General features: G+C 45.3%; 1 protein-coding gene across 7 annotated transcripts in view; it reads left to right on the top strand.

Moving 5' to 3' along the window:
* The window catches only part of svep1 (sushi, von Willebrand factor type A, EGF and pentraxin domain containing 1), a 77,416-nt gene that overhangs the window by 41,207 nt on the left and 14,208 nt on the right, over positions 1-22,001 (top strand). For 6 of the 7 annotated variants that reach the window (XR_013781510.1, XM_079371303.1, XM_079371300.1 and 3 more), the window contains exons 6-36: positions 1,090-1,269; positions 3,364-3,558; positions 5,403-5,521; positions 5,684-5,813; positions 7,279-7,392; positions 9,978-10,109; positions 10,257-10,448; positions 10,565-10,686; positions 10,854-10,959; positions 11,041-11,244; positions 11,341-11,574; positions 11,668-11,829; positions 11,919-12,080; positions 12,326-12,487; positions 13,488-13,576; positions 13,852-13,948; positions 14,059-14,172; positions 14,342-14,455; positions 14,550-14,751; positions 14,943-15,100; positions 15,595-15,793; positions 15,880-16,055; positions 16,148-16,272; positions 16,355-16,484; positions 16,602-16,772; positions 16,980-17,153; positions 17,270-17,389; positions 17,484-17,660; positions 21,101-21,185; positions 21,293-21,484; positions 21,813-21,980. Coding sequence is in view for 6 of the 7 variants with exons in the window: in XM_079371303.1 (XP_079227429.1) it covers positions 1,090-1,269; positions 3,364-3,558; positions 5,403-5,521; positions 5,684-5,813; positions 7,279-7,392; positions 9,978-10,109; positions 10,257-10,448; positions 10,565-10,686; positions 10,854-10,959; positions 11,041-11,244; positions 11,341-11,574; positions 11,668-11,829; positions 11,919-12,080; positions 12,326-12,487; positions 13,488-13,576; positions 13,852-13,948; positions 14,059-14,172; positions 14,342-14,455; positions 14,550-14,751; positions 14,943-15,100; positions 15,595-15,793; positions 15,880-16,055; positions 16,148-16,272; positions 16,355-16,484; positions 16,602-16,772; positions 16,980-17,153; positions 17,270-17,389; positions 17,484-17,660; positions 21,101-21,185; positions 21,293-21,484; positions 21,813-21,980 (4,705 nt within the window). In the remaining variant the exon portion in view is untranslated. The remainder of the gene's footprint in view (positions 1-1,089; positions 1,270-3,363; positions 3,559-5,402; positions 5,522-5,683; positions 5,814-7,278; positions 7,393-9,977; positions 10,110-10,256; positions 10,449-10,564; positions 10,687-10,853; positions 10,960-11,040; positions 11,245-11,340; positions 11,575-11,667; positions 11,830-11,918; positions 12,081-12,325; positions 12,488-13,487; positions 13,577-13,851; positions 13,949-14,058; positions 14,173-14,341; positions 14,456-14,549; positions 14,752-14,942; positions 15,101-15,594; positions 15,794-15,879; positions 16,056-16,147; positions 16,273-16,354; positions 16,485-16,601; positions 16,773-16,979; positions 17,154-17,269; positions 17,390-17,483; positions 17,661-21,100; positions 21,186-21,292; positions 21,485-21,812; positions 21,981-22,001) is intronic. The other variant, XM_079371304.1, reaches the window with a different exon arrangement.

Below are 22,001 nucleotides of genomic sequence, written 5' to 3'. Positions count from 1 at the left end.
TTAGCGCTCTTCCATCCGAGCTGGTCTGATTGATCCCAGCAGGTTCCTCCGCACCACACGTCTCGTATCATTCCTCATGAACCTCTGGGACGTGTATAAAGCCCTCACAGTCTGCTAACATCTGTGAGCCTTCATAAACATTTATGTAGCTTTAAATCCCAGAATCAGAAGTGAGTTAATATCTTCTCCTCCAACAACACAGAGTGAGAGCGAGGCTGCGCGTGTGTGTGAGATTTCTCTCTGCCCCTATTGGGATCATATGTGTTTAGTCTGAACTCCGGGTCCACGGTGACTGGGAGACTATGACCGCTCTCTGCCAGGACAGATGTTCAGGTGGAGGAAAAGCTTTTGGAGGAATCCGTGAAATAAAGAGAGAGGGAGAATTAAAGGGAAAATGTGAGGAAGTTGAGGAGGTGAGATGGAAGAAACGAGCGGAAGAACAAATTTGAGGGGTCAAAAGATTAACGAGGAAAATGTCAGTTGAACTGGCAGAGTGACTCACAGAAATACCGAGACACTGAATATTCAAGGGTGTGTGTTGAAGATTTATAGAGGTGGCTCTGGGTATATATTTTGTAAGTGTGTATGCATACGTCTAGCCTTTTGCCACAAACTGTTGGACCTCCCAGCTTGTTAAGCCCTGAGGGAGGGGAGGAGGGTGGGGGGGGGCGCTGTCTGTCTGTCTATGGGCGGCGATGAGAACTACACCCTCATCTCAACCTCACTTAACTCAGAACAGAAACACACAGGGACCTTTTTTTTTTGTTTGTTTTCGTGGGGACTTTCACATTTGGAGGTAAATGATAGACTCTGAGTTGATAATCGTGTTGAACATTCCTGCAGCTGATTCACTGCTTTCTCCTGCTCTTGTGATTTACACACAGTACCTGTGTTTAGAAGTTACACCTTGTGTTTCAGAAAGGCTAGAATCAACTTATCTCAACTTAAACAATTGCTTTCTATATGAGTTTCTATCCTTCTTGACACACTTTTACAAAAGGAGGTAAGAGATAAAATATAGACATTTTTGTGCTAGTTTTGGCTCATTAGATTCCCGTGTTTGTTTATGGATTTATTTTCATGCCGCAGTGCGCTCCTGCCCGCCCCTCTCCCGGCCCCAGCACGGCTTCCTGAGGTGCAGCGATGGCGGCGCCTCCTTCAGGACGGATTGCCAGGTGGGCTGCGAGCGAGGCTACAGGCTGGAGGGAGAGTCCAGACTCAGCTGCCAGAACAACTCGCAGTGGACTGGACCCCAACCTCGGTGTGTGGGTAAGCTTTCATCCCCTCCAACTCACTCTCTCACTCTATGTCCTATACATGACCAAAATAATCTTTGTGTACTTTCTTTTTCCACACAATTTCATCCAACATTTGAGTGTAAAAAAACAAGCTTCAGCTTCCTCTTTAAAAGGAGTGTGTGACTTTTTGAGCCACTAGATGTCGCTCTCGAGCCTGTGCTCTGCACTGTTGTGTTAGCAGGATTAACATTATCACGCTTTAGTTAGCTCGTAGATTTAAACTCAGCTCTGATAACAACACAGACGGCAGGCAGTCATCTTCTGACTCAGTGTAGACAGTCATGACTCAGCGAGACATTTACAGACGCTGAACTTGATTTCTGCCATATTTAGGCCGATGTGTAAACTTTTGCTCATTCTTCCCGTGCTATCTGTAATCAGTGTACTTGGATTAAACACTTTTATTAACTCTTTTTTCTTTTTCAAAAAGTTAACATTTCCTCCATGGAAGGATTTCTTATTTGAAAAGTTGACGAATATGTCCTCTTATTTTGTTATTTTGTGTTTGCGTTGGTATGTGGGTCATAATTCAATCCCTCTTTAATTCACTCAGCATATTTCCTCTCAGAGTGGATGAATCAGACCTGTAGTTTTTTTTTTTTTAATCCCTCGCCTTCATAAACAGATGTTTCCTTCTTCTATGGAGTTTAATTAGATTTCTTTATTTTTCAAATTCGCTTATTTTCCGGGATAAACATCGCAGCCCTGGGTCTTTACAAAAACAGACACAACAGACGTCTCCAGCAGCTCATCTTAATTAAGACCGAACTCCGAGCTCATATTATCTGTTAGACTTCCCACTGTCTCTGCATAAACAGAAAGACCATTTATCAAACCAGTGACTCCATAATAACACATGATTCGAGTGTTTCTATGTAAAAACATGTGGTTGAACACACACATGAGAATACACACCAGAACACACTCTCACACATGCACAGTGGTTAAACATGTGTTTGCACTGAGCCACACTACATCATCCTGAGAGAGATACATCTGCTTTCTCATGGCAAGAAAAAAAAAGAGGACAGTCACCACATTTACACACGCACACCAACCTACCCACACACTTCTTCACAACTGATAGTTAAGTTAAAATAGTCGCACACACTCATGCCAGTCACACAAACACACAAAAAAGAGGGACAGTGTCCACAAACCTCCGGCCCACTGTGACTCACTTCCAGCTCAGGCAGCTCGCCCTATTATAAAGAAGCCCGACACGATGGCTTCCGGAAAACTCTCCCTTTTATCGATAACTAGCATCTGACTAAGTTAGAGTTGTTTGTTTGGTCATCTTTGTGTTTCCCCCACAAACAAAGTGAGGATGACTGAGTGGTTTGTTTGAGTGTTTGTTTGCACTGTGGTGAAACAGGATCGCCTCAGCCGCCCGGAGAGGATGCCGAAGTTTTGATTCATCTGATTGAACTCTCCTTCTCACTGAGTTTCCCTTTTATAGCTGCTGCTGCTGCTGCAGCTAAAGGCAACGATTCAAGAAATTAAGAGAACGAGATCCATCCATCATCGAGTTAAAGCTTCACAGTTCTGCCTCCGCAAAATGTTCAAAAGGACTCCAGTGTGTGAGATGTGAACTAAGAGGAGAAATAAAAGGAATTAGTGAAAGCAAGATATGCTCAAAATCAAAACATTAAAACGTTAACAGCAATTAAGGGTTAATAATGAAAAATATGAATAACACTACCTAAAGTAAATGTTAGGAAAGTAAAGAAAATATAAGGAAATAAAATTAATTAAAAGTGAAGGTTTGACAGTACACCGAGGCCACGCCCCTTTCTGTAGAGTCATGAGGAGAACAGGAGATCTTAAACACGTTTCAAACACACTGACACTGAGTTGGTATTGATCGCATGAACAGGGTCTCAACAAAGTATCTTCAAATAGGAAGCCTGAAAATGCAAAAATTGGTCATCTAATCATTTACGTATAAAGAAATGTTTAGCGACAATTTTTTTCTAGATTATTTACAATAAAAAAAGAGTCATGAGATTTTTTTCGTCTCCCATAGAAATCAGATTAATCTCAGTGTCTCCGTCTTTCTCCTCAGAGGTCCGTTGTCCCCCCATCACCACCCTGAAGAACATTGTGCTGTCGCCCCCCGCCTGCACGAAGAGAGCGGCGTCACCTGGCTCCGCTTGCCTGCTCACCTGTCGTCAAGGTTACAGTCTCCAGGGGAACAGGAGGGCGGTGTGCCTGGGCTCAGGGAACTGGACGGCTAATGTGTATAAAGCCGTTTGTACAGGTGATGAGCCCTGAGTGTGCGTCTGTGTGAGTCAGTGTCCCGAATGAGGAAAAACATTTTTCCCTTTTGCAAATGATCGCGATGTGGAATAAAACAGGACCCGAGATAAATCCCTGAGGAACGCCAAAAGACAGAGCTTTGCAGATATTATTGGGCCAATCAACAAATGAGATGAAAACGTGTGTTAAGGAAGAGTTTCATAGGTGTGAAGCACAAACTGTCTTTGAAAAAAGCAGCTTTGAGCTTTTATAAGCTTGTTTTTGTTTAAGTTTGTTTTATTATTATTTAGCTAGAAACGCTCCCCTGTAGGATTATTATAAAAGTCGATTCAACATTTGTTTGGGGTGATGTTTTCATGATACTGGAATACTTATAAAATATTAAAGTCTCACCTGCAGTGGAACTGTATAAGGAGAACATTTCCCTCCTGTGACGATTTTCTGTCACTAAGGTCTTTTTCTGGCTGCTCCTGCCGTCCAGGTTTCCCTTTTAAGAGTCAGGAAGTTCATGATTGCTAATTGGAATTAGAGCTTATTTTCCAGTGTGTTAGAATGAATGACATCTATAAACTTGGTTTATTGAAAAGCAGGACGAGAGGGATTATTAAAGAGCGAAAAAGAAAAAGGTTCCTGAGAAAAAAAGGAAGATATAAAAAGCAAACAGCAGGAAACTTGGAGGGAAACATTTTCCATTCTCTGATTCCCCCTCTGCCTTGTTGTCCTCTTTGTGAATGGGAAGAGTGGAGCAAACTCTGTTCTGAAGCCGGCCTCAGGTCACTAACTCAAACCACACCATGTCCGAGCTCCAACTGGAGGCTGGAGATCATTAGGAGAAGGCTGCTGAAAGTCCAGATGCCTGGCAGGTGAAACAGGTGGTGCGGAGCGGCTCGGCCTGCCTCCCTTCAGATGTCCTCCTCTTCCTCTCATTTCCTGCAGCGAGGTGAACGCTCGCTAATGAATGAACTTATAGGATTGGAAAGGTGCCGTATAGATGAAAAAGGAACAGGAAGGTGAGAGAGGAGGAGGAGGAGGAGGAGGAATCATCTGGAGGCAGAAAAAAGATCGTGTGATCTTGTCAGGCACCAATGAGCTGAAGGAAGAAGGAGGGGGAAAAAAAAGAGTGAAATCAAAGAGAAAATAAAGATGAGCTGATCAGCCGTGTGATGAGATCAGGAAATCATGGCTTTAAAGTGCCTTTCACTTCACGCTGATGACAGCGACATTTGAATATTCCTCCCTCGTTCTGAGGATGAACCTCGAGCGCGTGGATCATCAGACCCAGATGTGAACAACTTTCTTACATAACACGTCAGCCATGACCGCTGCTGATCAATGCAAGACTCAGGTTCTTGGATTCTTCACTTATTTCCTGCAGGCTCCAACTATGATGATCCTTCACTTTATTACAACATGCTGTTTTAAGAATGAGTAAAAGGGAGTCTTAAAGGTGTACACAGAAGTAACTGCTGTCGGGCATTTAAGCAAATCGTAGCTCTGTACATTACTCACCAGAAAATAAAGACCTTATAAATAAGACCTAATAAATAGAGCTACATAGGTCAGTGGGATTGAGCCTTGCTGAGACAATAAAACCAGCTCATTAATGAAAAGTATGGAGAGTATGAGGTCTGGTGATTGAAGAGGTCCTCGGTCAGATGACATCACACACGTTCTTCTCTGTGATAACGAGCAGCAGGTTCGAGGTCAGAGAGGAAAAAAGATGTGATGGATGAACAGCTGCATTTTCAGAGTCTTATCTTATTTTACTTGAATGACCTGTGTTCGGATGAGGTGTTTGACTCCCTCCCTTCTCTAATAAGGACAGTTTTCTCTTTCTGTCTTCAGACACTGAACCTCCGTGGATTCAGTGTCCCGCGGACATCGTCGCAGAGACGGACGAGCGGCGCGGCATCGCCAACGTCAGATGGGAAATCCCCACAGCCACGGACAACTCTAAAGAAGAGGTTTGAAAACATTTTCTTCTTAGAAGTGCAGCATAATGGTGCAAAATGTGGGTGAAAGGTCATTTAATTTTTTTGAAGCTAGCAGGAGCTAATCTTTGGATCTTTTTGAAGCCAGATTGCTGAGGAACTTCTGTTTTGAGATCCTGTGTCTCTGTCCTCCAGGTGACGGTGCAGGTGAAGCCAGTCTACACTCCCCCCGCACTGTTCCCCATCGGAAAAGAAACCATCAGTTACATCGCGACGGACCGCTCTGGGATCCAGGCCAACTGCTCCTTCACCGTCACTGTCACTGGTGAGTTCATCCATCTGGGGATCACATCAGGGATTCATTTGGAGCGCGAGTCCTTTTCTACGCAGGAAAAGTGAACGAGTGTTCGGACCGCAGGAAGCCATTCAATGCATTTGATTTACTTACGTTTATAGACTTTTTTTTTTTACAAATGTATTAAACGGATGTAAAGATATCTGACCTTGGTGCAGCCTAGTTGAAGTGACATTTATGATCAGAATAGTTTCAAAGAAACTGTTCACACATAAAACGTATGATGCAGCGTTAAAGACATCAAAGGGGCATCAAGACGTCACATCAAACTGAAGCGAGGCGTCTCCTCTGTAACAGTTACATCAGCTTTTTGGCTGCGTCTCATCTTCTCCCTCTTAATAACAAAGTGAAGGACACACACTCCAACTGCTTTTTATACAACATGTGTTAAATAACTGATGTAACACTGATCATCTCATGGCCGCTCTCACAAAGTACAAATGTAACCTTCTGCATCAAATTGGATTTAAAAGCATCTTCCAAAAAAGACTGTAGAGGTTGTTAACTATACAGGATGAATGTGTTCATGTCTGAATACTTTTAATACTCATTTTTTCAATGGTGACATAACTGTGGCACTGAAGACAAACGATAATAGAAGAAAACAGAAAATCCACTCTCTCTGAAAAAAAGGCTTAAAATGAGCACAAATAAATCTTTAAAAAGAGAGAATTGGGAGTAATGGCATGTTTGGATGTTCTTGTACGCTGATGGCAGAGATTATAAAACTGTTTATGTGATGTTGACACGTTTGTGTGGAGAGTGGGGGGAGGAAATAGGAAGGAGAAAAACATCAATAAATTACTGCAAAAAAAAACCCCAACAACATAAGTAAAAAACTTTTCTACGTCAGCTTTTTCATGAGTCAGAGAACTTCCGATGATACTTTAACACTTGGGGGTGAGAACTTGTGATTTGTGACACTTATACCGGATACATGCAAGAGAGTCCTTTTTCTGAACTCTTTAAACAATTAGCTCACCGACTGATTTCTTAAATGTTTAACACTCCATCCTCCTGACAACCCCCCCCCCCCCCCCCCCCCCCCCCCCCGGCAGGTGCCATACTGCGTTACTGCAGAGAGTGAAAAACAGGGGTGTCCCATGTCAACCGCTCTGTAATCACAGCAGTCAAGGGGAAAAACCTCAAGCATGGTAGCCATGAACAATTCCACATGTTATTATGACGGTGGAACAGTGTGGTTTTTTTATTAGAGACATGTGTTTAACGGGTGCCCTCTGACACTGTGAACCGCTGCGTGGACAAAGTCACATCATCGTCAAAAACTCTGCTTCCAGATGCTTTTTCCGTTTTGGGAGTAATTGATCATTTGTGAATTCTCATTTATTCACAAACGTGCTGTTTTTACTGCATGTTGTCCGCCTGTTCTTGCAGCATTACACTTTCACACTAACAACCATGCATCCCCTCTTAGATACGGAGCCCCCGGTGATTGACAGGTGCAGGTCTCCGCCCACAGTCCAGGCCACAGACACGGAGGCGGCGGCGGCGGTCGTTTGGGAGGTGCCGCAGTTTTCTGACAACTCAGGTATGTCTGGATGGTCTTTTTCCCCTGGTGTTCCACCCCGCCCTCTCCCCTCCGCCAGTAATGATAGTTAAAGCGGATGTTTCTGTTGGGTGACTGGAAAAAGGGGATCAGAGGAGGGCTTTTTTACGTGTGTGAATAATGGTGAGAAACACGGGTACGTATGGTGCAACGGCGAGAGGATGAGTTGTAATCGTGTGCTCCGTGTCCTCATTTGTGCGCTCCGTGTCGAGAAGAGGGAGGGAGAGGAGACGGAGGAAGTTTGTAAAGAGTCTGTTAATGTCGTTCATGTTTAAACAGGTGTTTTTGTAATGAAGAATCGTCGTTTGTGAGCAGCTTTCACTCGATGATTTGTAGAAAATGTGAGCGTCTGGCTCACAGGGGAGTTAAATGTTTTTAAAGGACCTGTCACATCTTTATTTGAATGAATCAGTGTGACAGCAACGCTTAAAATATCAGGTTATTAATCACTGTGTCAGCCAAGGTGACTGAAGAATTTCACCCAGGAGGAAAGTATGAATTTAGTCCCACATTAACAACAGGTGCAGCCAGAAGTGTTCACTGTCTGAACTATGTATCAGTGCTGCAGGGTAATACAACGTACAGCTCAGCATTCATCATGATGCCTGATGTCCTTCAGCCTGAGAGCGACACCCCGAAAGATGAAGGAATGACTGTCGCACTGAATGTGCTTTATTCACTAACCGAGCTCTGTTTTTACTCGAGACTTCATTTACAAACCTCGTGACCCTGCAGCTCTCACGTCCACTCACACGCTCTCTTTTCTGACTACCTTCATCAGCAGTACGTTTCAATACGTGGCACACAACCGTCTGTTTTAAAAAGTGTCACTCACAGTCTCGTTGCAGAGTCTCACCAGCTGACGTCTCTCTCTCTCTCTCTCTCTCTCTCTCTCTCTCTGATGAGCTTCACCTGCAGATATTATGTTTCAGCTTTCTATCACAAACACATCTGGATCACGTTGCTGTCTCTTCTTTTTCTTCTAAATGTCACTCGGCTCTTTAACATGATCTATCGTGCTACGATTCAGACCGTCTCGACGCTGAGCGACTCTTAGCATCGATGTCACTAATATGTTCGCTTTGGCACGCTCTCCCCTGAGCTGCACCCGAATAGTCGTGGTGGTGACAGACAACCAACCAGACTCCTCAATCCCAACGCCAGGCCCGTGCAATTTACTGGCTTTGGACTAGACACACACACACACACACACACACACACACACACACACACATAAAATACACAACTCAGAGGCAAGTTGTTTGTGTGTACAGAAATGTAGGCCGGCATGGACGCTCATTTAAACACAGGTCTCAAACGTTAAGGTTGCAGTGTGCTTATTACACCACCTGTCTCCAGGGTTGCACCTCCATCAAACACACACACACACACACACTCACATGCTCATGTTACACACACACACACACACTCTCTGTAATAACAGGCTGCTGCGGCTGCTTCAGGCCCACACGACGTCAGCCCAGCGCTGCTTCGACGTCACTGTTTTGTTTTTCCAGGCCCACACCCTGATGCCAGTGCTAAATATAGCTGAGACTCATTAGACACGCACACACACACGCACACGCACACACACACACACACACACACACACACACACACACACACACAGGGGCTATATATAAGTGTAGACTCCAGGCTCCTGCAGGCCAGACGTGTGTCAGACCTGTTGGAAAGGAGGAGCAGGACGGGAGTTAAACGAAAGGTCACTCCATCTTTTTCGCTCTTTAATCTTGTCTGCCTCGCACACTGGCAGCGCAGATGGTTCACACGTGCAAACACACTCACCCAACACACTTCTCTCATCACCGCTGACTCTCCCAAGCTTCTGTCCATCACCCTCGTCTCACGCAAGCCAACCAGACTAAAGAAACGTTCCCTTTCCATTCCCAGGAGATGGATTCGTCTGCAGCTGCTTGATGCCCAGACACATCATTCCCATGTCAACGTATCATTGTTTAACATAACTTTCATGGTTTACTTTGAGTGACTCATTTAGTCCTGGAAAGGTCTTCAAGGCCAGCAGTGCCCTCTGCAGGACGACTTGAGTAGAAGGACTGATGAAGCGTCTGAAGCTTGGTGGTTGGCACTTCAGAACGGTTTGACTTTGGTTAGATGTCCGACTAACCTTTGTGAGAGATCGAGACAATAAGAGACTTTCACAGTCACAATAATTGCAGGTTAAATTCAGATCCTTTGTGTTAGATTTCAAACAAGGAAATCATTAAAAGTCTTCACTCAGTGGAGATTTTAAAATGACAAACTGTGTTTTAGAAATGATTTTAAAATAAAAACTTTGTGCGAGTCCTTCACTCTTCGTCTGTAAAGTCAAAGTTTATTTGTTTAGCACATTGAAAACAGCTTCAGTTGACCACAGTGCTTTACAGAGCATAACGACAGAATCCAAAATAAAAAGCAAAGAAACACAGGAAACACTCGTACATGTGCATTCATACACGGTACACACTCTCACATACATGTACAGGCATAGAAACAACAGTCCGTGAACACACTGTGTGTGTGTGTGTGTGTGTGTGTCTCTCTGTCAGGTGGTCGTCTCACAGTCACCAGCACTCACGCTCCAGGCTCTCAGTTCCCAGTCGGAGAGACTCTGGTCCAGTACACAGCGACTGACGCTGCAGGAAACAGCCGCACCTGCAACCTCACCGTCACAGTGCAAGGTACAGAGTCGACCTCTTTAACCACTTTCACTCAGTGGCTTGTGTTTCCCCACTAACTCACCTGTAAGGATGATGACCTGGTGAGGATGAATGTCGTTGCGGCTGTTCCCTTTTTGTTGCGTTCACGGTGTGTTTGTGTGAGTCCAGGGACGACCTGCGAGCAGCCGTACGTCCCCGTGAACGGAGAGTTCCTTTGCGTGGAAGAGGAGGAAGGCGTGAACTGCACTCTTCAGTGCAAAGACGGCTACAGCTTCGCTCAGGACGCCGTGCACAGCTACTTCTGTGCCTACAACGGCGTGTGGGAGCCGCCGTCCTCCGCCGACAGACCCGACTGCTCAGGTCAGCAAACAACGCTTACGACTAAATAACGCACGCACATCACTCTGGGGTGCATTTTTTTTTCCACCAGATTTGTCAAATAAATGAGGTGACTCCGACTTTGTTGTCCTTCACAGTGAAGCGAATAGCAAACAACGGATTGAAGCCCTTTGAGATGCTGTTTAAAGCCTCCCGCTGCGACGACGTGGATCTGATCAAGTCCTTCACCGGAGAGTTCAACACCAAACTGGAAGGCATGGTGAGGACTTGTTTGCATTAACGCCGCTTTAGAGGTCTTTGCTGATCCAGAAACCATGGACACAAACCCTCATAGGTGGACCCAGGACATTGTCTCCGCGGACAAATCTGCCCCGAGGGGTCGAGTTAGACGATTTTCACACGCCGCACGTTCTTCTCCTCCGACAGCTCCCCAACATTTGTAGCAGCGGTGATGTCATCTGCAAGCTGGAAGTGATGTCACAGGGCCACTGTCTGGAGTACAACTACGACTACGAGAACGGGTTTTCTATTGGTAGGATTGACATACATGAAGCAAACACAAAACGTTTAACAAGACGCAATTATTCAAATGTGTCTGTTTTGTGTTTACCAGTACCAGGGGGTTGGAGCAACAGCTGGGCACCTCAGGGTGCTCAGGACTATGCATACTTTGAGTCGGGCTTCGCTACAGGCAGCCGGCAGCTCGCCAGGCCGCAGCAGGACGGCAGCATGCAGCCCCACCAACGTTCAAAGAGGCACCGCAAAATCACCGGACCCACCAGAGACCAGAAGATCCAGATCTTCTTCAACATCACAGGTACAAAGACGCCGTTAAATCCCCCCCCTCGAAATGCCCGGATGGTTTTATTCGCACCCATCAGGTTGTTGGTTAAACTCTGTCCATTCCCCCCAGCAAGCATCCCTCTGCCTATATCGAGGAACGACTCGATAGAAGTGGCCAATCAGAAGAGGCTGCTGCGGACCCTGGAGCAACTGACCAATCGTTTGAAGCGAACGCTGGCCAAACAGCCGCTGTCCAGCTTCCACGTTTCGTCGGAGATGATCGTGGCCGATCCCAAATCTCTGGAGAGCAGGAGAGCCTTTCTGTCCTGCCGGCCGGGGTCAGTGCTCAAAGGCCGGATGTGCGGTGAGTTTGTGGGGACTCGTAGATTCAAACCACCTCCCTTGAAACGTTTGAATGAGTTAAACAGTTTTTATGATTTTGCTCGTGCCGTTGCAGTCCAATGTCCGGTGGGGACTTACTTCTCTCTGGAACATAACGAGTGTGCGAGCTGCTGGTTGGGCTCCTTCCAGGATCAGGAGGGTCAGCTGGAGTGTAAGTCCTGCCCGGAGGGAACGTCCACAGCGTACCTGCACTCCCGCAGCGTCTCCGAGTGCAAAGGTAACACAACCTCACTCCACTCGCTTGGGTTTGTGTTTTTATAACACTCTCTCCGTATATGACAAATTACCCGTTGGCGTGTTTTTTAGGACAGTGTAAACCCGGCAGTCACTCTCTGAATGGGTTGGAGATCTGCGAGTCGTGCCCTCTGGGTCACTTCCAGCCTGGCTTCGGAGCCAGAGAGTGCGTCGTCTGTCCTGACGAGACCTCGACTGTCACCAGAGGAGCCGTGGATGAAGAAGAGTGCGGAGGTGACTTTAAAGCATCGATCCTTCGTTAAACTTATCCCTAAAGGCTCAAACAGCCTGTGAGAACAAATCCATCTGGCTTTCAGTTCTTACATTAGAACTTCTTAGAATTTCAAGTTAAATCATGACTTTGGAAAGAGTGAAAGTCTTGGTGAATTTGGACTTTTAAACCAGTAAAAGCGACTTTTCTCAACATTTTTGATCGTTCGGTCATGAATGTTTTTCCTTCTTCTCCATGTGTCCTGCAGTGCCCTGTTCTTCAGGTCATTTCTCCCGTACCGGCCTGGTTCCCTGTTACCCTTGTCCTAGAGATTACTACCAGCCTGAACACGGCCGCTCCTACTGCCTCTCCTGCCCCTTCTATGGAACCACCACTGTTACCGGGGCGACCACCATACAACACTGCTCCAGTAAGTGTCTGTGACCAATGAAAAGCCAAAAAACATGACCTTTACAAAATGGCTCCACAAATACAAACGAGTGCAATCTATCTCTTTTAGTTTGGCTTCCGAATAAATCCCTTGTCACAATCAAGGGTCGTACGAAAAAATAAAACGAGTTAACAAAGGACCAAACAAAGTAACAAAGACACACAACTGACAGGGTTTGTGTAATAAGTCTCTTAAAGGTGGGTTTGAAGAATCTAAGTATTACTTAACAAGGCAATTCAATTCATGGCTTTACAGACATAAACGCATAAATACATTCAAATAAAGCTTTAGGAAAAAGAGCAACAAAAATTAAGAAAACGGTGCAAAAGGAAGACATTATTAAGAGAAGAAGATTGTAACTTAAAGCATCCGTCTCTTCTGGACTCTTTTGTTGTTAGTGACTGAGAAAAACATTGTTTATTGCAACTACACTGTCATACTTTGTTCCACCGCTTGCTCCAGTGTCAATGAACTCTGATGAAAAGGCGATGAAAGCAGATTTTCGCACAGCACCGTTTTATTGTCACACCACTGTGCTGAGTTAAGTCGTCTTGGCATGTAAAAAAAAAGAAAAGAAAAAAGGCTTGCGTTGAATATGTGGAGCACATGCCAAGTGAAGTCGGAGCTGTTCAGTGTCAGCCGCCGTATGTGACGGCTCTCCTGCACTTTCAGATCTGTCTGCACTTGTGTGGTGTCAGATGTGAACTCAGGCAGGTTGATCCAAGTGGAAAAGGACTTACAGCACGGGATCAGCGGGGAAATGGAAATCATTTGACTTTTATTACTCCACTGCAGAATGGAAATGAGTTACAGAGCATGCCTGAAGTGTGGGAAAAATAATTTTGGTTGAGACGATCAGAATGGTTTAACAGTCTGGTGAAGAGGGGAGAGATCTTTGCCATGGGTTTTCTTCTTTTCTTTTTTTTTTTTTTTCCAACTTGTCTTTGTTTCCATATTTTCTCTGTGTCGTCACCGTCAGGTTTTGGCTCCAGCTTTCTTCCCAAAGAGGAGAGTGTGACTGCAGCTCCCGAGGTGGAGGTCCATGAGGACTACCAAGCAAGCAGCCAGGTCAGTCTGTAGCCTGTGAAATGTGACATTTCCTCTAACAGAAGCCCTAAGTGGACGTAAATCTAGACATTTTATTTCTGAGTGGGGCGTCGATAGCCGAGTGTTTATGTTGTGTGCCCCATATACGGAGGCTGGACGCCCAGGGTTCAATCCACTGTCCTGTCTCCTCTATAAAGGCATGACAAAGGAAAGAAAAGAAAATAAACAATCACTGGGAAACGATGTTTAAGAGTGTGATGGTACGTCTCTGATTGGCTGATTGGCTGTTCCTGCAGGTGTTCCACGAGTGCTTTCTGAATCCCTGTCAGAACAAGGGGACATGTGAGGAGGTTGGGGCCGGGTATGTGTGCTCCTGTATGCCCGGATTCACAGGTAAGACAACGGGAAAAAAATCATCTGATCTAAGCTTTTTATTAAAAAGTGTTCGCTTTAAAAAACATGATGATAATTCGTGGGTCGTGTTGTTGTTGTCTGACTCTCAGGTGCAAAGTGTGAGGTTGACATCGACGAGTGCGACTCCGCTCCGTGCCAGAACGGAGGCCTGTGTAAGGACGGCATGGGGGACTTCCAGTGTGAGTGCAAGCCGGGATTTTTAGGTGAGAGAGCGGTGAGGAAATTCAGAGTAATAAAGACCGGTCTCCTGGTAAAGTGAGCTTTATGAGTCACTTGAATGATCTTGAAGCAGACATGTTTACTTGCCTTCAGATGACTTGACGTGTGTGTGTGTGTGTGTCTGTGTAACTTCACCCCCTCGTCTCGTGCCAGGCTTTCTGTGCGAGGCCGAGGTGAACGAGTGTCTGTCCTCGCCCTGTCTCAACGAAGGCGTGTGTGTGGACCAGGTCAACAAGTTCACCTGCAGCTGCGCCGGCGGATTCACAGGTGAGCTAACAGAACCAGATCGTTTTGCACCAGACCGGGGCGGAGACGTCTGAACTTTAGACAACTTGCCTTTTCGTCTGCGTCCTTCCCTTAGGGTCTCGCTGCGAGCTGGAAATCAACGAGTGTCTTTCCAACCCGTGTCTGAACGGCGGCGTGTGTGACGACCTCACCGGCGGTTACACGTGTAACTGTGCCGTCGGCTTCTCAGGGGACCGCTGTGAGGTGAACATCGATGAATGTTACAGCGCCCCCTGTCTGAACGGAGGCTCGTGTCTGGACGCCATCAACAGTTACAGGTAAGAAGGGCTCGGATTTGAAGACGCAGCTCGTTGGAGCCTCTTTACAGTTGTTGGAAGACTTTCTACAGATTTCAATCTATTGTGCACAGTGAATGAGTGCCGTGTAAAGCCCGATGCTAACTGTTGTCACGGTTTTGTATGAGCGTTAAAGGTGTGTGTGTCTCTGCACCGTCCTCCCTCTCTCTCAGGTGTCAGTGTGTGGAGGGTTTCCGCGGCCGCCTGTGCGAGGTGGACGTGGACGAGTGCGATCCAAACCCCTGCGTGAACGGAGCCAGCTGCCTGGACGGTCTGGGTTCTTACACCTGCCGCTGCCTCCCTGGGTTCAACGGAACCAGGTGTGAGACAGGTACTATAGGACAGATGACACATCGCCATGGCAACTCTGACAGAAGTGAACAAGTACCACTAGACCATCCCAAACAATTTCTATGCTTGTGGGATGGAGTGTTTTTATGCTTTTCGGTCTTTTAAATTTGAATTAATTTTGTTCTTAAATGCATCAAAAATGCGACAACACGTAATAATGTTCCTAAATATGTGAGAAGTTTATTCAATTTGAGCTGTTGGTTTTCATTTGAATACATTTTCTCTCAGGATTTTAGTTTATGTGCACGTGGCCCCTCAAAATGATGCGTTTGCACTACTTTCTCAGAAGTTGCAATGTTGTATTTCTAAAAAGTTCTGACTCTAAGTTTGGTGAGAAGAGATGAAGATGGAGTCAAACATTTGTTCCAAACTAAGAAATGTTTAAAAAGCTTGAAGCCCTCATTTCTTGATTATATTCTGAGTTATCTTCCAGCTTATTGTCAAATTAATGGTCCCGCCCCTTTGTCTTATCAGAAATGTCCCCTGCCTTCAACATGGACTTTGAGGTGTCAGGTATCCATGGTTACGTCATGATGGATGCAGTGATGCCGGCGCTGACAGAGATCACCTGCACCTTTTGGATGAAGTCATCAGACACCACAAACTATGGAACACCGATATCGTACGCTGTGGAGGGCAGCGACAACGCTTTCCTCCTCATCGACTACAACGGGTCAGCGATGTAAAAAAAAAAAAAGCGTTTGCATTTCCTTCCTGTCTTTGATTAAATCTCAACTGACTTTCTTTCTCTCCCCACAGCTGGGTGCTGTACGTGAACGGCAAGGAGCGGATCACAGACTGTCCCGCAGTGAACACAGATCTGTGGTACCACATCGGGGTCTCGTGGAGGAGCTGGGATGGGGACTGGAGGGTCTACATAAACGGGAAGCCGTCGGACGGAGGCAAAGGACTGTCAGTGGGCACCACCATCCCAGGTGTAGTGCTATCCTCTACCTGCTCCGCTTTCAACTGCAACGCAGAGATATCTCTGTTTGTGTAACCTCGGACTTGACCGTGTGTCCTGCAGGAGGCGGCGCGCTGGTGTTAGGTCAGGACCAGGATCAGAGGGGCGAGGGCTTCAACCCTGTTGAATCGTTCGTCGGCTCCATCAGCCAGCTCAACATCTGGGACCGAGTTCTCACACCTCAACAGGTAAATGCAGTCGCAGGCGTTTCTCTTGAGCGCATGGTGGAGTCCTTTTATGCCTCCTCTTCTTCCTCTGTGCTGTCTGTAGATCAAAGTCCTGGCCAGCAGCTGCCCTGCCTCCCATGTGAATCACAGAGGGAACGTCCTCGCCTGGCCCGACTTCCTCACCGGGGTGGTGGGCCGAGTCAAAGTCAACCACAACAGCATCTTCTGTGCTGGTAGGAACGTCCACATTTGCTTTGTTTTGGAATAGAAATCGTTCTTAATCCTGTAAAGAGATCATTTAACTCTTTACCGTTCTGAGGACTTGAATGAAAACATTTCTTTGCCTTCAGATTGCCCAAAGCTAGAGAACGCAGTGCCCCACCTGCACGCCTCCACCGTGGAGGTGAGCCCCGGGGCGCAGGTCCAGCTGTCCTGTGATCCCGGCTTCTACCTGCTGGGGGAGCCAGTGCTGCAGTGCCAAAACAAAGGAGAGTGGAACCATCCTGTTCCCAGCTGTGAACGTAAGGCAGGCACCCACACCTCGACAATGATTTGACTTGTTGCTGAGCGGTGTATTCTTGGATGTTTTTGGATCTGGCTTTAAGTCCCCTGTCCTCAAACAAACTATGTGTGATGATGCTGGACAACATCTCGATATGTTCTGCACATATTCCTCCTGGAGGAAGTTCATACTTGTTTGTATATGTTATCTCTGCGGGGTGTTCCAGGTGTGTCGTGCGGGCCTCCTCATCCTCTGGAGAACGGTTTGTTTCAAGGGACAGACTTCCATGCTGGCAGCTCTGTGGTGTATCAGTGTGACGCTGGTTTTTACCTGCTGGGAGACACTAAGGTACACTGCAGCAACTACGGCAAGTGGGGAGGAAATCCACCTGCCTGTCTGGGTACAAGATTTTTTTTTTTTAATCAATCATTTATGGCAAATAGAAATCCATTTTTGAAGATTAACAAGTGACACAGTGTTTTATTCAAAGTTTTTGAATTGTTTGTGTGTGTTCAGATGTGGATGAGTGTGCTCTGGGGTCCGACTGTGACGTACATGCTAGCTGTCAGAACACAGACGGCTCCTACACCTGCACCTGTGTCCACCCGTACAGCGGAGACGGCAAAAACTGCACGGGTAACGAGACGCAGAAACTGCCTCAGAGACACTTTGAGCAACAGCTCGTCTCGTTTCCACTTCAACCCGTTTGTGTGTGATTGTGTCCTCTCAGAGCCGGTGAAGTGCGACAACCCCGGGTCTCCAGAGTTCGGCCATAGAGAGGGCAGCAACTTTCTGATGGGCAGCGAGGTCGTCTTTGGCTGCGACACCGGCTACGATCTCATCGGATCGACTCGCCTCCTCTGCACTGAGACAGGAAGCTGGGATGATCAGGTCCCTTACTGCAGAGGTACATGCAACGTCTCTCTCTCTCTCTCTCTCTCTCTCTCTCTATATATATAGACATATGGTGATAAAGGTTGAAAACCGTTCACTCTCCATAAATTATTTTACAACAAATATCTGTTTGTCTGCACAGCCTCCTGTTGGCCTTTTTTATTGTATTTCTGTGAGCTCAAACCACCAGGGGGAGACATTTTGCTTCCAGCAGAAAATGAAAGGATAAGTAGAAATGTGAGAAAGATAAAGCTGGCAATAATGGATTTTTTTTCCTTTTCTAATAAAAACACAAAAAACAACTGTTGATCCCACTAAAAGGATCTTTACGGATAAGAGCTTTCTTTTTAGCTACAGTCATCTAAAACCCTTAGGAACAAATCATTGATCCGCAGTGTTACATAAAGCATGTTCCAGTGCGATGAAGGGTCCTGCTGCTTAACGTAATCTGCAGCTGAAAATAGTCCCCACCAAAACAGCAGTGTAATCCAGTTTAAGTCACGTTTGCTGAAAAAAACTACTGACCTCTAAATGAGCTTTTATTCCCAGCAGGCTGATAATAGACTTTTTATTTTTCATGTTGACGTTTTGCTTCAGTTTCAGTTTTGATGAACCACATTTGAACGTGTAGGTGATAGTTGTCAGGTGTGAGACTCCACAGAGTTTAATGAAGCATCCGACCATTTTGAAAAATGTACCTCAAATAGACGTGTCAGTCCGAGTGCCTGTGACTAAATAGATTGTTAATTTGAGTTTGCTTTGTTAACACACAGAACACTTTCAGTTACATTTTTATAAAGCACGTTTTTGTCTCTGAGATGTTTTAGTTTTGGTTACTTAGTCAGTTTTTTTGTTCGTGGTGAAAACTTAGATCCACAGACGGGGAAGAATTGAGATTTGATGACAGCAACAAAAAAAAGGTGTTGCTTCCTTTTCTTCCAGTGTCGTTTCTGTACATCCATGTGTGTGTCATCATTCAGATTATACATTTAAACACATAGCAGAGGTCTGCAAGTAGTCACGTACACAAACTTAACTTCCACCCTCGTCAGTGTGGAAGGATCTGAGAGGTGATAAGAGAAACCACAAGTACATCTAAGGAGCACACCGTCAGCTGTCTGATATTTTTTTTTGCCATTTTATTGATTTTTAATTTTATTTCAGACATTTTCAGACATACTGACAAACTGAACGTCTCTTTCTGAGCAGAGTTGCTCGTAGTTTTATTCACAGAAAGCTTTTAAAGAGTGCTGAGTTTTTAACAAGTGACTCTGTGTCACCTTCAAGGAGTTTCCTTATAAAAAAAACCTGCTGCTGTTCACATCTGAGTAACACAACACAAGGAAGTAATCTTAGCCTTATTATGATCATCAAGCAGAAGCACTGATACACTTCAGGAAACACACACTGGAATGATGTGTATGCACACACCGAAGAGCTAAACCGAAACCGAATAGATAAGCTTCAAATACGAAAGCAAGTAAACCTGTTATGGACTGTTGCTGCGATGGGCTGATTATTCACGCAGCTGTCTTTTTGTGCAGCAGGCTGAAAGGCCTGACCGCTGCAGCGCCGCTGTTGGTCCCCAGCCACATTTTCCCCTCATAACGACTTACTCAGCGCTCGCAGATTCTGCCAGTCTGTCAGTTCCAGCCCGCTTCAGCTGTGGATCCCTTCTGTGATGTTGTCTGCCAAAATCAATACAGTGAATTTCATGTGGGGTTTTTAGTTGTTGTTGTTATGATACAGGAAATGACACCAGAAGTTGAATAATGAATGTCGTGCATTAGAGAGCGCACGAAAGGACGTGAGACGAGACTGCAGCATTTTAGGTTTTCTGCAGCCGTGAAGCGTTCGCACGGATCAGAAGCATCACTGTGGGAGCTTTACATTTCTGCCATGGTTGGTAAGATGAGAGTTCCCTCAATAATGAAAGAACAATGCGATGGGTGTGAGAGTCACTTCCTGTTACATGACCTTTTGTGGTTAAAAAAACACACCTTTGAGTGAAGCTTCGTATTACTGCAAATTGAATGTAGGTGAAGTGAATGTACGTGTCCTGACTTCTAGGATAACTGTTCAAATCTTCAGATGGATGTGGAATCGGGTCTCTTAGATAACGGACGATGAAATATTTGGGCTTCATGGCAAATCTGAGATGAAATCCATTTGTCCCTTTGTGGACAAAGCGAGGTCATTTCTCTCGTTGATGGGGTTATCCTGTGTGTAAGTGTTGTTTTCTGAAAAAGTCTCACCCGTCTTTAGTTTAAATGTCAAATGTGCAACTCATAATACATGTATGGCCTGTTACATTAAAAAGGCTGTTTCAGTAAGGCCCTGATTACCTCGTCTGACATCTACCCAGCTGCAGTGTCAGCAAATAACAACTTTGCAATAATCTGTCTTGTTTGCTTTTGCAGGTCATATTGAGACATCAGAATGAAGGTCAGATTGTTTTATGGTCGGCCTAAGGCTCCTCACGAAAGCTTTAAAAGGCGCACATATTTATGCCCTTTAATGAATGACTGAAAATGGAATCTGTGTTTTTGGGGCCTTTAAAAGGGGTCATGATTTGAATCCTGCTGCTTCAGTTTTGGCCTTTTCTCTTTTAGATCCGACAGCTTCATGGATTTATTCTTGGAGGGCTTTTTTTTTAAATATTTTTTTTGTTCCTCTTTATTCAATGCTGCCTCCCACAAGCATATCTTTGGTGTCTGTCCATTTATTCATTTATCTATTCATTTGACTGTGTGCTTCTTTCGTCCTGTCTGTGGAAAATGTAATGGGGCGTTGATACCGGACAAAGTCTGTGCCTGAGTCAGTGCGTTTGATCAATAACACTTAGAGGCGTCTGCAGACTTTCGAAATGGAAACGTGTGCAGAGCTTCTTCTTTCCATTTAGTCAAAACAGGACTTACAGTTGCAGCCTTCCTCACCACTCTTGCAGGACGTAGTTACTGGCTCTTACGTTCAATAAAGCAAACTTTCATACAGTCCATATGAGGGAACAATGAGGAAACAAAGGCTGATGTGAAATGAGATTTAATGAGTAAATGTAATCCTTAAAAATCTGCTCTCGTCAATATAAATGTATCCACACAAAGAAATCTACAGGTTGCCTGTTACTCTATAGGCGACCATACTGTATATAGACGTGTTGTTCCCCATCCTGCTCCGTTGAAAGATTCCTCCTCAGACCGCATCATAACATACTAACAATGGCAATTTACTACAGTAAGCTGCGCTTTACGACAGTTTGATCAATTTGTGATAGCAGGACAAATTCAGGAAACACAGATGTATCTCTGGGTCTGCATGATTGACACAAATGATATCAATATAAAAGATCAGGTATGATTGATCTCAAACACTATTGGCTAGAGGCTCATTATGTTAAAATAAAGCAGATTTTCTCTGTGGCTCTAACAGGAGTGATTTTGTGTTTTACTGCAGCTCTCTCCTGCCCAATGCCAACTGTGCCAGACAATTCGATCATGACGGGAAACAACTTCACCTATGGAAGCAAGGTGACTTTCAGGTATCATTTGAATCCCCCAAGACTCCACCTTGTATTAATGACAGTAGGAAATATCAAATGTCACGTTTCAAAATCTTCTGATTCTGTGTTGTATTCATCCATGACAGCTGTATGAAGGGCTTCCTGCCTCAGATCCCCTACGAGTTCCAGTGTCTCTCTAGTCTGAGGTGGAGTGGAGCGCCACCCATGTGTCACCCAGTGACCTGCGGGGATCCTCCAACCATCATGAATGCTGGCTACACCCTCATTACAAACACATACCAATCCATTGTAACGTACAACTGTGCTGAAGGATACAGGTATAAAGACTTTCATGTCAGCTGCACTAAGCTCACCATTGTTTTAAGCTGAATGTTCAACAAACTACAAAGATGTGTTGTGATGATGTATAATCTGTTTAATACCAATTCAGAGTTGAATATGAGCCAGTTGTTATTAAATAACACTTCATTGTAACTGTGTATACTGTGATGCATCAAAGAGTTTATAAACCACGTCACAGTCCAGTGAGATTATAAACTGTACGAGTATTTAAAATGTCATCAGTTCTGATTTAGCTGTAATCACAGATCCTCTCTAATCACTGCAGTGAGTGTGTGAACTCAGAAGTTGTGTGTTTGTGTGAAGACCACAGGGCACCATGGAGGTTGTCTGTGAGGCGACGGGGGAGTGGAGCGCGCCTGTCCCCCGCTGTGTGAACGTCCTGTGCAGCGAGCCTCCGGCCCTGAGAGACGCTGTGACTGTAGGAGAGAGCTATGAACTGGGAAACAAGGTGCACTATGTCTGCAAAGAAGGGTAAATGTGGTCGAAGTCTAC

The sequence above is a fragment of the Symphodus melops genome, assembly GCF_947650265.1.
Source record: "Symphodus melops genome assembly, chromosome: 20".
NCBI classification, from domain to species: domain Eukaryota; kingdom Metazoa; phylum Chordata; class Actinopteri; order Labriformes; family Labridae; genus Symphodus; species Symphodus melops.
This window is presented reverse-complemented; position numbering and strand designations above follow the sequence as displayed.